At 44.1% G+C, this 15,023-nt stretch overlaps 1 protein-coding gene across 4 annotated transcripts in view; it reads left to right on the top strand.

The window, feature by feature from the left end:
• Window positions 1–15,023, top strand: part of nav2a (neuron navigator 2a) — a 566,581-nt gene that overhangs the window by 321,906 nt on the left and 229,652 nt on the right. For all 4 annotated transcript variants that reach the window (XM_059652190.1, XM_059652189.1, XM_059652188.1 and 1 more), the window contains one exon: window positions 1,507–1,896. In XM_059652190.1, coding sequence (XP_059508173.1) covers window positions 1,507–1,896 — 390 coding nt within the window. The remainder of the gene's footprint in view (window positions 1–1,506; window positions 1,897–15,023) is intronic.

Raw genomic sequence — 15,023 nt, 5'->3', positions numbered from 1 at the left:
CATATTGAATGGCAGAGCAGGCTCAAAGGGCCGAATGGCCTATTCCTGCTCCTGTTTTCTATATCTCAGTGACCGCCTTTGTGGTTCATCGTGGCTATGAACTGGAAATAATTTTCAGATGTCTGGCCAGATGAATGCACCTTTGCCTCCCGGCCGGGCAGTGCCTGTTACAGCCGGAATAGTTGATCTTCATTTTGAACAACATGGCCCTGGACTGTGTGTTACACTTTCCGGAATGCAGCTGCTCTGTCATATCAAACTGTGTTCCTCTTGGCTGTGAACATTTTAATGGGTCTCTTGCAAAATGTGCAAGTTGTTGAGCACAGATTATTAGAAATAGTTTTGCAGAGCTGTAGTTCGACCCTTCACGTTGATAGGATCTTGCCTTTTGAAAAAAAAAATGGACTTACTAACAAAAGGCAGGGTTAGGACGTGTCTCAAAAACTTGATTGAGTTTTTTGAGATTGTGACAAAGATGGCTGTTGAGGGAAGGGCAGGGAATGTTGTCTGTGTGGAATTGCGCAAGCCTTTGACAAGGTCTCTCATGCTAGGCTGATACAGAAGTTGAAGTCAATTGGGATTTGTCGTTAGCTGGTTAGATGGGTACAGAACTAACTTAGTCATAGAAGACAGCGAGTAATGGTGGAAAGGGTGATTTTTCTGATGGGAGATCTATGATCAGTGGTGTTTCACAAGGATCAGTGCTGGGATCCCTGTTGTTTGCAATGTATACACAGGAATGTCGAAGGATGAAAGCCAACCTGATAGAAGCTTACAAAAGTGTGTGAGGTATGGATAGAATGGATACTCGGAATCTTTTTCCCAGGGTAGAAATGTCAATTACTAGGAGACATAGGTTTAAGATAAAAGGGGTTAAGTTTAAAGGAGATGTGAGAAGCAGGTTTTTTTACACAGAGGATGGTAAGTAGCTAGAAAGCGCTGCAAGTGGAGTTGGTGGAGGCAGTTACAGAACAATTGAAGAGGCACCTTGATAGATACATGACTAGGCAGGGAATAGTGGGACAGGGGCTTTGCGGAAGTTTTTTAGTTTAGAAAGGTGCAATGTGTTGGCACAGGTTTGGTGGACTAAGGGGCCTGTTTCTGTGTTGTACTACTCTTTGTTTTTTTCTGAAATTTATAATAAGGGGGAATGATGACAACCGTGAGATGTCGGACCAGACGTAGGCCACTCTGTCCATCGAGCCTACCCTGCCACTCAACTCCTGCCTTGTCCTTGAACCCTTGATTATCTAACCGATTAAAAATCTGTCTATCACAGCCTGGAGTGTACTCAACAGCCCAGTCTTGATAGACGCAGGCGGCCAGATCTGCTGAGTTTTTCCAGCAATTTCTGTTTTTGCTCTCTATCTTTGAATTCCATTCCGTTTCAAATAAAAGCAGTGTATGAGCTGGTGCCGTTTTGGCAATGGCTTACTTTGCCCGGTTTGATTTTTATTGATTGGGTGTTCTTGCTTGCACCAATGGGGAGTTTCCTTTCCCTTTCAGCACGCTGGAGACAACGTTCGACAGCAGTGTTACCACAGAGATCAGTGGCCGCAGCATACTCAGCATGACAGGCAGGCAGGCCCCGTTGTCGTGGCGACTGGGACAGTCCAGCCCCCGCCTTCAGGCCGGAGATGCTCCATCGATGGGGAACGGGTACCCTGCCCGGTCAAATGCCAGCCGTTACGTCCACCCAGAGTCTGGCCGTTACGTGTACCCCACGCCCCTCCGCAGGCAGCTGGCATCACGCAGCAGTAATGTGTGCCACTCGGATCTCCCCGAGAAGAGTGGGGACGACATGGGCCTGGAGGGCATCAACATGGATGTAGCCGGATACATGAGCGATGGTGATGTCCTGGGCAAGAATCTACGAACTGATGATGTAACGAGTGGGTAAGGAGTTTTTAAACAATGTATTTCTCCTCTCATCTTTTATCGTTGCTACCAAATGAGGTGAACACAATGAGACAGGATAGATAAAGAGAAACTATTTCCACTGATTGGGGATTCCAGAGCTGCAGGGCATAGTCTGAGGATGAGGGTGGGGCCATTTAGGAGCGATGTTAGGAAGCACTTGTCCACACAAAAGGCGATAGAGTCTCTTCCACAAATGGCAGTGGATACTGGACCAGTTGTTAATTTTAAATCCAAGAGAGATAAACTTGTCTGAAGCAAAGGTCAATTTTTCTCCCCTCAACCTAAAACCAGTAGTATCAGTATAATTGCTGAATTTTTCTAACTTGGACTGGTTTCTAGACTGACGGCAGAACTGACACATGGAGAGAGATTGGTTCAGTCAGGACTATATTTCAATGAAGTTCTGACGAATGAGGAAGATCTCATAATAGCCTTGTAAGTACTCACAGATTAGATAGGTTAAATGCTATTTTCGATGACTGGAGGTGGGTGGGGGGAGGTGGGGTGGGGGCTTCACAATCTAAGGATATTGGGTACCCATTTAGGACTGGATTGAGGAGAAAGTTCTTCACCCAGAGAGTGGGGAGCCTGTGAAATTCTCGACTATAAAAGTAGTTGTGACTCAAACATTGATTGTTTTCAAAAATGAGTTACATATTGTTCATAGACCTGAAGGGATCAAAGGGAATGGGGTGAAAGCAGGAGCAGGGGACTGAGTTGAATGATCAGCAATGACTATATTGTATGGTGGAGCAAGCTCAATGGACTGAATAGCTAATTCCTCTCCTCTCTGATGAAGGGTCTAGGCCCGAAACGTCAGCTTTTGTGCTCCTGAGATGCTGCTTGGCCTGCTGTGTTCATCCAGCCTCACATTTTATTATCTAGCTAATTCCTTCTCTCTTTCCTATGTTTCTATGGAACCTGATCTTGGGGCTTTGTATGACATGGCTAGTCACTCAAGCAAAAACTCTCTTCAGGCACTTGGACCCGAAACATTAACCCTGTTTCTCTCTCTGCAGATGCTGCTAAATCTGCTGAGTTTCTCCAGCGATTTCTGTTTTTGTTTCAGATTTCTAGCATATTGCATTTCCTTGTTTCTGGATAGTTAGACACTCAACTAACTCAGATACCAAGGTGTGGAGGTGGATGAACACAGCAGGCCAAGCAGCATCAGAGGAGCAGGAAAGCTGACGTTTTGGGCCTAGACCTTTCTTTAGAAATGCAGGAGGCGAAGGGGGTTCTGGAATAAACAGGGAGAGAGGGGCAGGTGTAAAGAAGTTGGATAAAGGAGAAGATGGGTGGAGAGGAGACAGACACTTCAAAGAGGTGGGGATGGAGCCAGTAAAGGTGAGTGTAGGTGGGGAGGTAGGGAGGAGATAGGTCAGTCCAGGGAGGACAGACAAGTCAAGGGGGTGGGATGAGGCTAGTAGGTAGGAGATGGGGTTGGGGCTTTGGGATGCGGTTGGTGGAAGGGAGATTTTGAAGCTTGTGAGGTCCACATTGATACCATTGGGCTGCAGGGTTCCCAAGTGGAATATGAGTTTCTATTCCTGCAACTTCTGGGTGACATCATTGTGGCACTGCAGGAGGCTCATGGACATGTCATCTGAGGAATGGGAGGGGGAGTTGAAATGGTTTGTGACTGGGAGGTGCAGTTGTTTATTGCGAACTGAGAGTAGGTGTCCTGCAAAGCGGTCCCCAAGCCTCTGCTTGGTTTCCCCAATGTAGAGGAGGCCACAACGGGTACAGTGGATGCAGTATACCACATTGGCAGATGTGAAGGTGAACATCAGCTTGATGTGGAAAGTCTTCTTGGGGCCTGGGATCGGGGTGAGGGAGGAGGTGTGGGGGCAGGTTTAGCACTTCCTGTGGTTGCTGGGACAAGTGCCAGGTGTGGTGGGGCTGGAGGGGAGTGTGGAGCGAACAAGGGAGTCTCGGAGAGAGTGGTCTCTCCGGAAGGCAGACAAGGGTGGGGATAGAAAAATGTCTTTGGTGGGGTCGGATTGTAAATGGCGGAAGTGTCGGAAGATGATGCGTTGGATCTGGAGGTTGGTGGGGTGGTATGTGGGGATGAGGGGGATTCTGTTTTATTATTTTTGTGGGGAGGGAGTGTGAGGGATGAGTTGCAGGAAATGCGGGAGACACGGTCGAGGGCATTTTCGACCACTGAGGGGGGATGTTGTGGCCCTTGAAAAACAAGGACATTGGAGATGTTCAGGAGTGGAATGCCTCAACCTGGGAGCAGATGCGACGGGAATTGGGAAGAAGGGCTGGCTCAACTAACTCAGTCTGGGATCAAAAACAAAGTTACTGGAAAAGCTCAGCAGGTCTGGCAGCATCTGTGAAGGAGCAAACAGAGTTAACGTTTAGGGTCAGGTGACCCTTCCTCAGATGCTGCCAGACCTGCTGAGCTTTCCCAGCAACTTTGTTTGCATCTGCAGTTCTTTTGGTTTTAACTCAGTTTGGGAACTTCTTGTCATAACCTAATGTTGCCACAAGATGGCAAGAAATGTATTGCTTTCCCCTGCTGGGAGCTGTATGCCTCTGCATGATGATCAGCACAGGCTTGGAGGGCCGAAGGGCCTGTTCCTGTGTTGTACTTCTCTATGTTCTTTTATTATAGTGAATGGCCTGTCGGAGGATTTTTTTCCATCTGACTCCCCAGGGAATCAGTAATCTCCAGGGAAATGTTTAGAATGATGCAAGCTGCAAATCTGTTTAGACTTTTGGAGAGTTGATGTCTGAGGAATTGAGGGAATTATAGTTTTCAGGCCTCACATCGCTCCATTGATGCACCAGCCTCGAGGTCTTTACATTGAGCACATAGTCCTGTGCCTTGCTTTCCCTTAATAGTTGCGCCTCTTGTGAAAGTCCCACGTTTTATCACATCTAAAAGTTGAGATGATGACCAGGCTTAAAGCTTTGGAGGGATAGGGCACAAACGCAGGCAAACGGAACCAGTTCAGTTTAGGAAACCTGGTCGGCATGGATGAGTTGGGCCAAAGGGCCTGCTTCCCTGCTGGATAAACCTCTGTGACTCTATGTCCATGTTGTATGTGGGGCAAGGGGCTGTAGGATTGAACCTGTGACAGTGACCTGGATGACATATTAGTGGCAAGGAGACAATGTTTGTTGGAAGCAGAGGCCACAACCAGTACCTTTCCAGCATTTAAATGGAGGAAATTGCAGCTCATTTGGGTCTGGATGTCACATAAACAGTTGGACAGTACATTGAAAGAGCTGAGAGACACAGTCATGCAAGTGAAGAGAGTGAAGCGTCAACAGTGTTGATGTCAAAACAGAGACCCTGTCTATGGATCTGCCTGTCAAGGGGCCCTTACAGTAAATCCCATTTGCCACAGGCCAGCTCATTCCATTAAGTGATATCTTCCTGGTGCCTTTTCTCGTCGCTACACAATATGTCAACCTTTGTATGGCTATTCATTGTGCCTGACATTGGATACTGTTAAACCATGAAAACTATTAAAGTCAGTTCCAGTCCTCGCTTGTCACTGAGCTTGGAATCTGATATATGGACGTTAATTTTTTTGAAAAATGCCTGCTTACAGAGGAGACTTTTGCAACTGACCTGAGTAGCGAGTTGAGTTGCAAACCTTTCAACCTTTTAAATGTGTTAAAAGAATATAACGACTACTGTAATTCAGTGGAGTAGAAAGAATATGAGAGTTACTTTTGACAAGATGTAGAATTATGTTGTCGATTTTCCACTATCTGTCTGTACGGCACAATTTAAACAAAGAGAAACTACAACAAGGGACTGGGGGACTTGCACATGGTATACAGAAAGCTCGCACACGGATGCAGCAGGTAGGCAAGAAGGCCAATGGAATGTTGGCCTTTATTTCAAGGGGGCTGGAGTGTTTTTTTTGATTCATTTATGGGATAAGGGCTTTGGTGGCTAGGCCAACATTTATTGTGCATCGCTAATTGCCCAGATGGTAGTTAAGATCACCCACATTGCTGAGAGTTTGGAGTCACATGTGGGCCAGACCAGGCAAGGATGGCACTTCCCTTCCCTACAGGACATCAGTGAACCAGATGGGGTTTTCCAAACAATCAACAATGGATTCTCAGTCATCATTTGACTTACTGTTGTGGCAGGATTTGAACCCGGGTCCCCAGAACATTCCTTGGTCTCTAGATTAACGTTCCCGCAATAATATAAATGGCCTCCCCTGAAGTAGAAGAGTAGAGAAATCTTATTACAACTGCACAAGGTGCTGATGAGACCGCATCTGGACTACTGAGAGCAGTTTTGGTTCTTTCATTCAGGGAAATAAATTATTTCATTGAAGGCAGTTCTGAGAAAGCTCATTAGGACGATCCCAGGTTTGGAGGGCATGCCTTATGAGCAAAAGCTAACAGGTTGGGATGCTACTTATTGAAATTTTGAATAATGGGAGGTAATCTCATTGAAACATATTGGATTCTTCAGGGGCTTTACCGGACAAATGCCGAGAGGAGGCTTCACCTTATGCAAGAGTTTAGTACTAAAGGGCATAGCCTCAGAAAAGAGGTCACACATTTAAGACTGAGATGAGGAGGAATTTCTTCTTTCAGAGGGTTGAGAGTCTTTGGAACTCCTAGCTACACAGAGCTGTGGGGGCAGAGCCCTTGTGCATACTTAAGGCTAAGATAACTTCTTGATCAGTTGGAAAATTAAAGGTTATAGAGAAAGGGCAGGAAAGTGGACTTGAGGAATAATGGATCAGCCATGATCTTATTGAATGGCAGAGCAACCCCGAGAGCTGAATGTGGTGAAGATTAGTGGGAAGTCAGAGGATTGGAAAGTCTTTAAAAACCAGCAGAAGATAATTATAAAAGAAACTAGAGATGAGATGATGAAATATAAGAGTAAGCTAGTTTATAATATAGAAGAAGATTGCAAGAGTTTATTTTAGATATCTAAAAGATAAGAAAGGCAAGTGTGAACATTGGACTGCTGGGAAATGAGGCTGGAGAAGTAGTAATAGGAAATAAACAAATGGCTGAGGAGCTGAATAGGTACTTTTCATCAGTTTGCATGGTGCAGGACACGAGCAGCATACCAGAACATCAGGGGTGTTGGGGGCACAGGTGAGTGTAGTGACCGTCACTAGGGGGAACGTGCTGGGGAGTCTGAAAGGTCCTGAACGTGGATAAGTCACCTGGACTGTATGTACTATGCCCCAGAGTTCTGAAGGAAAAAGCTGGAGAGATTGTGGAGGCACTGATGGTGATGTTTCAGGAATCACTGGGGTCAGGGAGGGTCCTAAAGAACTATAAATATAGAACACCCCTGTTTAAGAAGGCAGAGAGGCAGAAGACAGGAAGCTACAGACCACTTAGCCTGACCTCGATCGTTGGTAAGATTTTCGAGTCCATTTATTGAGGATGAGATTACCGAATACTTGGAAGTGCATTGTAAAATAGGGCTGAGTCAGCATGGCTTGGTCAAAGGGAGGTCGATTAGGTTCCCTACAGTGTGGAAACAGGCCTTTCGGCCCAACAAGTCCACACTACCCCTTGAAGAATCCCACCCAGACCCATTCCCTTATAACCCACCCACCCCTGAACACTATGGGCAATTTAGCATGGCCAATCCACCTAGCCTGCACATCTTTGGACTGTGGGAGGAAACCAGAGCACCCGGAGGAAACCCACACAGACAGGGGGAGAATATGCAAACTCCACACAGACAGCCACCCGAGGCTGGAATCGAATCCGCGTCCCTGGTAAGGGGATCAAGGGTTACAGGGAGAATGCAGGAGAATGGGTTTGAGAAACATATCAGCCATGATCAAATGGTGTAGCAGACTCAATGGGCTGAATGGCCTAACAATGCTAGTATGTCTTATGGTCGTATGATCACTGTCCAATCAGGTTTCAGTCATGAAAGCTATGTTTTGCAGCAACCCTACTGACCACTCGAAGGAAGAAAGTCTCTTGCACTGTGCCTTTCGTGACTGTCCAATGATTCAATTTATGGCCAGTGAGGAGATTGGTTTGAAATGTAGTCATTGGTATGATGTAGGAAAATGTGGCAGACAATTTGCACACAACAAGTTCCTATAAATAGCAATGAGGTAAATGTTTAGATAACGTGTGTTTAAATGGTGTTGGTGAGGGATATATACGGGTGGGTCACTGGAGAAAGATCCCCATGCTTTTATTAAGAGGTTTCTATCTGACATTTCACATTCACTTGAGAGATGACATTCTCTCAGATCTGAGTTGGATTGTCTCCTCATTGTTGTTTAAAGCTGCAGTCATCTGAGCTATGGATAAGCGTATTACCCGCTGAGAGAAGGCTGGTACTTGGGTCATACAGCACGGGAACAGGCCCTTTGGTCCAACTAGTCCATGCCAACCAAGCTTCCCAAACTGAACTAGTCCCGCCTGCCTGTGTTTGACCCATATCGCTGCAAACCTTCATGGGTCTAGACCCAAAACGTCAGCTTTTCTGCTCCTAAGATGCTGCTTGGCCTGCTGTGTTCATCCAGCTCCACATTTTGTTATCTCGGATTCTCCAGCATCTACAGTTCCTATTATCACTGTAAACCTTTCCTATTCATAGTACTTATCTGAATGAATTTTAAATGTTGTAGCTGTACTTGCATCCACCACTTTCTCTGGCAGTTCATTCTACATATGAACAATCCTCTGTGTGAAAAAGTTGCCCCTTTTAAATCTTTCTCTTAAAAATATGCCTCCCAGTTTTGAACTCACCCACTCTAAGGAAAAGACCATTACTATTCACCTTATCAATGTCCCTCATTATTTTATAAACCTTGATAAAGGTCACCCCCCCAACCTCCTATGCTGCAGTAGAAAAGCCCTAGTTTATTCAGTCTCTACTTATAAGTCAAACCCTCCAGTCTCAGTAATATCCTTGTAAATCTGTTCTGAACCTTCTCCAATTCTGAAAGGACAATGGACTGTAAAAAGTTGATGTCTCATAGTAGCTTAGAGCATTTAACTCTTAAGACAGTTCTTCCAAGCAATATTGCGATTTGACTCCAGAAAGGGAAAAAAAATAGCTGAGGAGAAATGATTCTCAAGGTGTTGGAGCTTAATAAACATGTCAACGATTAAAACTTGGCAGCTTGTATCTTGGAAGGATTTGCTGAATGTGGAGACATGAGAGAGTGGATAAATGATGGATGTTGCTGGCACTCCTGGTGAGCACTGACAGATTTCCAGTTGGCTGACTGTGCAACAGTTGAGCTTTGAAATCTGGTGAGATGAGGCCAAATTTTCTGCAAAGCAAACACAGGTCATGGCTTCGCCCAGCAATAAAAATCAGCATTTATTAATTTATAACTCAATAAATTAAGTCTTAAAAATAAGGAATTGGAAGCTACTGTGGGTGACGGTGACTTGGAAATTGTCATCCTTTGTTTGGCAAGCCGATCAGATTCATTAATGTCCTTTGGTGAAGAGGATCTGCCAAACTGAAGTTAGCCTACATGTGACTGCAGACCCGCAACAATGTAGTTGATTCTTATCTGCCCTTTGAAATGGACAAGAAAGCCATTCAGTTCAAGGGCATTTAAGAACAACTTCTCAGGGACACCCACATTGCAGTGAAAGAATAAATAATAATAAAGTTACTACTTCCAGAAGTATAATCACTGATAATAAAATGTGAGGCTGGATGAACACAGCAGGCCCAGCAGCATCTCAGGAGCACAAACTTAACGTTTCAGGCCTAGACCCTTCTCTGATGAAGGTTCTAGGCCTGAAACGTCAGCTTTTGTGCTCCTGAGATGCTGCTGGGCCTGCTGTGTTCATCTAGCCTCACATTTTATTATCTTGGGTTCTCCAGCATCTGCAGTTCCCATTATCATGAGTATAATCACTGCTGCTTCTCTGTGCAATTTAAATGCAGGGAAGCAAATTCCAGTTCCTGTAAATACGAATAATAATTTACATTTCAATGTCAAATTTAAATCTGGAAGATGTGTGTATACGTGATCAGCACTGGCATTGACACTGTATTAGAAAAGGTCAAGTTTCCATTGTCTTAACAGACTAGAGGGCTGTTCTGTCTCTAGAGCAAGAGAGAGATGATGGGTGGTTTAACCTAAGGGCCACCATGTCTCAAGGGAGACACTGAGAAGGAGGCTCATTCACACTAACCTCAGTTGGTGCAGGACTTGAACCTGTGTTGTTGGTGTCACAGTGCACCACTGCTCACCCAACTGAGCTAACTTCCCTCCAAATAATGCAACTTTATATGGTCATCGAATAACCATGGGGGTCTTAGCGAAGAGAGCTGTACAAATTCTGGCAGGAAAATTTCTCAGCCTTCACGCATTGCATGGAAATGTAGAACATTTCCTGTAAATTTTTAGCCTAATATAAAAATGTGGACCATATTTTTATTGGCTTTGAGGTTTCCCCAGTGATTTAACCATCAAAAGCTTGGACTGCTGGGAGCAGAAAAGTAAGACAGAAAATGCAAGGAGACACTCGACAGATTTGACAGCGTTTGTGGAGAGTGATACAGAATTAACTTACAGGTTAACAACCTTTTGTTCAGTTCCCTGGCCTTGAAGAGCTTTGCTGATCTGAACGCAAAGAATTTATAACACTGAGATAACAAGGTGTAGAGCTGGATAAACACAGCAGGCCAAGCAGCATCAGTTATAATACTGCAAGGTGTTTCATCCTGTAATGCTAACCACACCAGGGCTAACGAGAGATGATTGTACAAGAGATAGCAGGAACTGCCGATGCTAGAGAATCTGAGATAACAAGGTGTAGAGCTGGATGAACACAGTAGGCCAAGCAGCATCAGAGGAGCAGAAGGGTCTGGGCTCAAAATGTCAGCTTTCCTGCTCCTCTGATGCTGCTTGGCCTGCTGTGTTCATCCAGCTCTACACCTCGTTATCTCAGGATCTGTCTCTCTGTCTTCAAGGTTGGGCTCAACTTTGATCTGAATCTCGCCCTCAGTTCGATCAACACATACCCAAGATATAATTTGGACCATAGTGAGAGCTGCCGGCCTTTTTTTGAAAACTGTACTTGTAAGTAATTTGGAATGATTTAGGAAGGCCTTGAGTTTGAGAGTACCACCCTCCAGAACATAACCTTTGTAAGTAAAAACACTGAAAGTGAAGCTCAAAATCCAGTCTTATTTCAACGCAACAATTAAACTTCTGACTTAGCAATCTGAAAATAAAAAGTTATTTGTAATAAAAGTTGCATTAGATCAGTTCTGAAAAAGGGCCATTGGACTCAAAACATTAACTCTGTTTCTGTCTCCACAGATGCTGCCAGACCTGCTGAGTTTCTCCAGCACTTGAGATAACAAGGCATAGAACTGGATGAACACGGCAAGCCAAGCAGCATCAGAGGAGCAGGAAAGCTGGCATTTCGGATCTGATGAAGGGTCTAGGCCTGAAACGTCAGCTTTTGTCCTCCTGAGATGCTGCTGGGCCTGCGGTGTTCATCCAGCCTCACATTTATTATTTCGGGTCTAGACCTTTCTTCAGAAAATGCAAAATCCAGTCCTTGTATTAAGAAGCTAATAGAAACATCAATCTAGTCATCATATGAAAACTCTGCCATTTTCTTACAAAATAACTGCAACTGTACTTTGAGATGAACATGGCATCTCAGGAATTCAGGTACAGAGTTTAGTGAACTCTCCAGCACTTTCTGTTTTTATTTCAGCATCTGCAGTTCTTTGTTTTATTTTTGTGTTTAATGGCACGTCATGTTTAAATGTTAAAGTATTCACACATAAGAACTCAGAAGGCAAACTTTTGCATGTTAATGTTAACGAATACAAAGCTCACTCAACTCTGTATCTGAATTCCTAAGATGCCAAATTCATCTCAAAGTACAGTTGCAGTTATTTTTTAAGAAAATGGCAGAGTTTTCATGTGATGAGTAGATTGACGTTTCTGTGAGCTTTTTAATACAAGGGCTGGATTTTGCAGGAAGAATCATAGTGAACTGGTCAACGCTTATCACTACCATGAACAATTAATTGGACAGCACATTCATCCTCCAAAAATGCTCAGTTAAATGTAGAAATAAAAAAATGTCATTTGCTCAATTTCTTCACATGCTATCTAACGTCAGTATTTTGAGAGAACCAGCATATAACGTGCAAAGGATGTGACTTTATGCTAATTTTCGATTGACTATTTCAGGAAAGATGAAGAAGTATGAGAAACGAGTCTTAATTAGTGCCAAACACTTACTCGATCACTGAAAATTCGTTTTTCCAAATGTGGAGTTTCATTCCTTGAAATTTGAATTGTATTTGGAGATGTTTTAAGTAAGCATTCTTCAATTTGACTGGCTTTGCTTACCTTGTTCACACATACCCTTAGGTTCCCCACTGTAGAGGCATTGAGCATTTTGAAAATCTGATCAAGTCAAGCAGCTGCTCAGAAACCTTTTTTGCTGGTCGCAATAGACATGCATTCACCACTGATCATTCAATTCTATGGGAATGAACTCTGATAGTGGTTTTTCCCCCTTAAATGATGTTGATTAACAGCAAGTGCTACCAATAAACCAGCTTTTCAATTTCAGACATTAATTGAATCCAGTGCCTGCTAGGGTGGGATTTGAACCCATTTCACCAGCATATTAGCCAAGCTACCACTTTACTAACCTAGTATCTGTACCACCGGACTACCACAACTTGCTGAAATGAATAGGCCATTCTTTAAAATAGATATTGTTTTAGATTGTTTCCTGTGTGTGCACAATCATCAGTTTTTTTTTCTGCAGATTTTGTATTGTTTCCTGTATTCACTGATGGTTTTCCTGTGTTGACATTGTCCTGTTAATCTCTATATTGTATCCCTCAGCGTGTTGCTAGGACTCTTGTATGAGACAAAATATTGTCAGTTCCACTTTTACTCCTAATTTTGACAAAACTATCTATTTAATATGTAAATGAGACATTGTTGTTTAGTCATTCACAGGATATGGGAGCTGCTCGCTAGGCAGCATTTATTGACCATCCCTAATTGCATAGAGGAGAGTTAAGAGTCAACCACATTGCTGTGAGTCTGGAGTCACATGTAGACCAGATCAGGGTGAGGATGGAAGTTTCCTTCTGTAAAGGACATCAGTGAATTTTTTCCTGACCCTCAGCAATAGATTTGTGGTTATTTGTGAGGTTCTTAATTCCAGATCTCTTTCGTTTGTGAATTCAGATTCCAGTATCTGCCATGGCAGGATTCAAACCTGGATTGTCAGAACATGATCTGGGTCTCTAGATTAATAATCCAGCGATAATACCACAGGATCATTTCCTCCCCTAAATCACGGTATACTATTGATGCCTTCTTTTAGAGAAGATATGAAAAGATGCTCCGTCCAATTTGACGTCAAGTCCAGCTTCTGACGTGTATTTTCACTTCCTCAAAGACCACTTCCTTTTTGAACTCAATCGACACACTGTCAGTCATTCCCCAACCTTGTTTGCATCAATCAAACCTGTGCTCACTGACCTACACTGGTTTCAGCACCTGGCAGTGCTTGAAAGGAGGTGGTGTTACTGTAGTAAAGTTATCACTGGACTAGGAATCTACATGCCCAGGGTAATGCTGTGGGGCGTGAGTTTGAATCCCAGCAGAGTAGATGGTGAAAGTTGAATTCAGTAAAGCTCTGGAATGGTAATAAGTCGCTAGCCTATGGGTGACCATGTAATCACTGTTGATTTTCATTTAAAAAAAAAACCATCTTGTTCACTAGTTATTTAGGAAAGGAAACATACCATCCTTACCTGGTCTGGCCTCTAGATCCACAGCAATGTGAATCATAGAATCCGTTCATTAGAGAAAGGTGCCATTCAGCCCATCAGGTCTGCACCTCCAAAAAGCATCAGACCCACAAACCGCAACCCTTAGCCCTTGGGCCTTTGCCCATGGCCAGTCCACCTAACCTGCATATCTCTGGTTTTTGGATGGAAACTGGAGCACCCAGAGCAACTCATGCTGACATGGGAAGAACGTGAAAACTCCACACAGAGGGTAGAATTGAACCCAAGTCTCTGGTGTTGTGAGGCAGCAGTCCTAACCAGTGTCATTGACTCTTATCTGCCCTCTGAGTAATTAGGGTTGGGTAATAAATGCTGCCCACCACATTCCGTGACCCAATGAGAAATGGAGAGATGGAGCCCAGTGAGAGAGAGAGGGAGAGAGAGAACAGCATTGGCCAGACAATGGAATTGGTAGAGATCAGCCTGGGAGAATCAGTAGCTGCTAACGAAGAGTGTTAGTGGCTGACAATGGGATGTTTGTGGTACTAGCGCATGTGATGACAAGACCTGGGGTGTGGAGTGTGGGATTCAGGGTAAGGACATGGAAGAGGCTTAAAATTATTGACCTTGATATTGAAATCAGAAAGCTGCAGGATCCCCAGGCAGAAAATGAGACGGTGTTGTTTCTGAGATAATGGGAACTGCAGATGCTGGAGAATCCGAGATAACAAAGTGCGGAGCTGGATGAACACAGCAGGCCAAGCAGCATCTCAGGAGCACAAAAGCTGACGTTTCGGGCCTAGACCCTTCATGGAAAGGGGCCTGATCTTTTCTGATGAAGGGTCTAGGCCTGAAACGTCAGCTTTTGTGCTCCTAAGATGCTGCTTGGTGTTGTTTCTGTTTGTGTTGAGCTTCGCTGGAGCACTGCAGCAAGCCTGAGATAGACATGTTGGCTAGGTAACATGGTGGTGTGTTGGAACGCACTGAACTTCCTGAGGATCCTAAGCTGCCTGCTACCTCCCATTTCAACGCACTACCCTGTTCCCTGGCCAACAGCTTCACTAGCCAAGAAGCATTTGGTTGTGAAAGATGCTCAATCATTTTCATTTTCTCCTGCATTAATGCCTCTATGCAGAGGTAAAGCATACCTTTGGAGATGATGGACAATCAATTTTAGCATCAGATTGTGAAGTTGTTTACAGGAACCTTTGATGCATTGCATGAATAAATCATACTTCTCTGACTTACTTCAAAACCAGCGTGAAGTTGCTGTTGAATAACACGCCCTCTAATGGTAGTTTGTACAAAGTACAGTCATGCTTGTGACGTTTTATTTGGCAACACTTTTGTACTATCTCTTGGCTCACAT

This window comes from Stegostoma tigrinum, chromosome 17, assembly GCF_030684315.1.
Source record: "Stegostoma tigrinum isolate sSteTig4 chromosome 17, sSteTig4.hap1, whole genome shotgun sequence".
Classification (NCBI taxonomy): domain Eukaryota; kingdom Metazoa; phylum Chordata; class Chondrichthyes; order Orectolobiformes; family Stegostomatidae; genus Stegostoma; species Stegostoma tigrinum.
The sequence above is the reverse complement of the archived record's forward strand: the minus strand, read 5'-3'. Positions and strand labels throughout refer to the sequence as shown.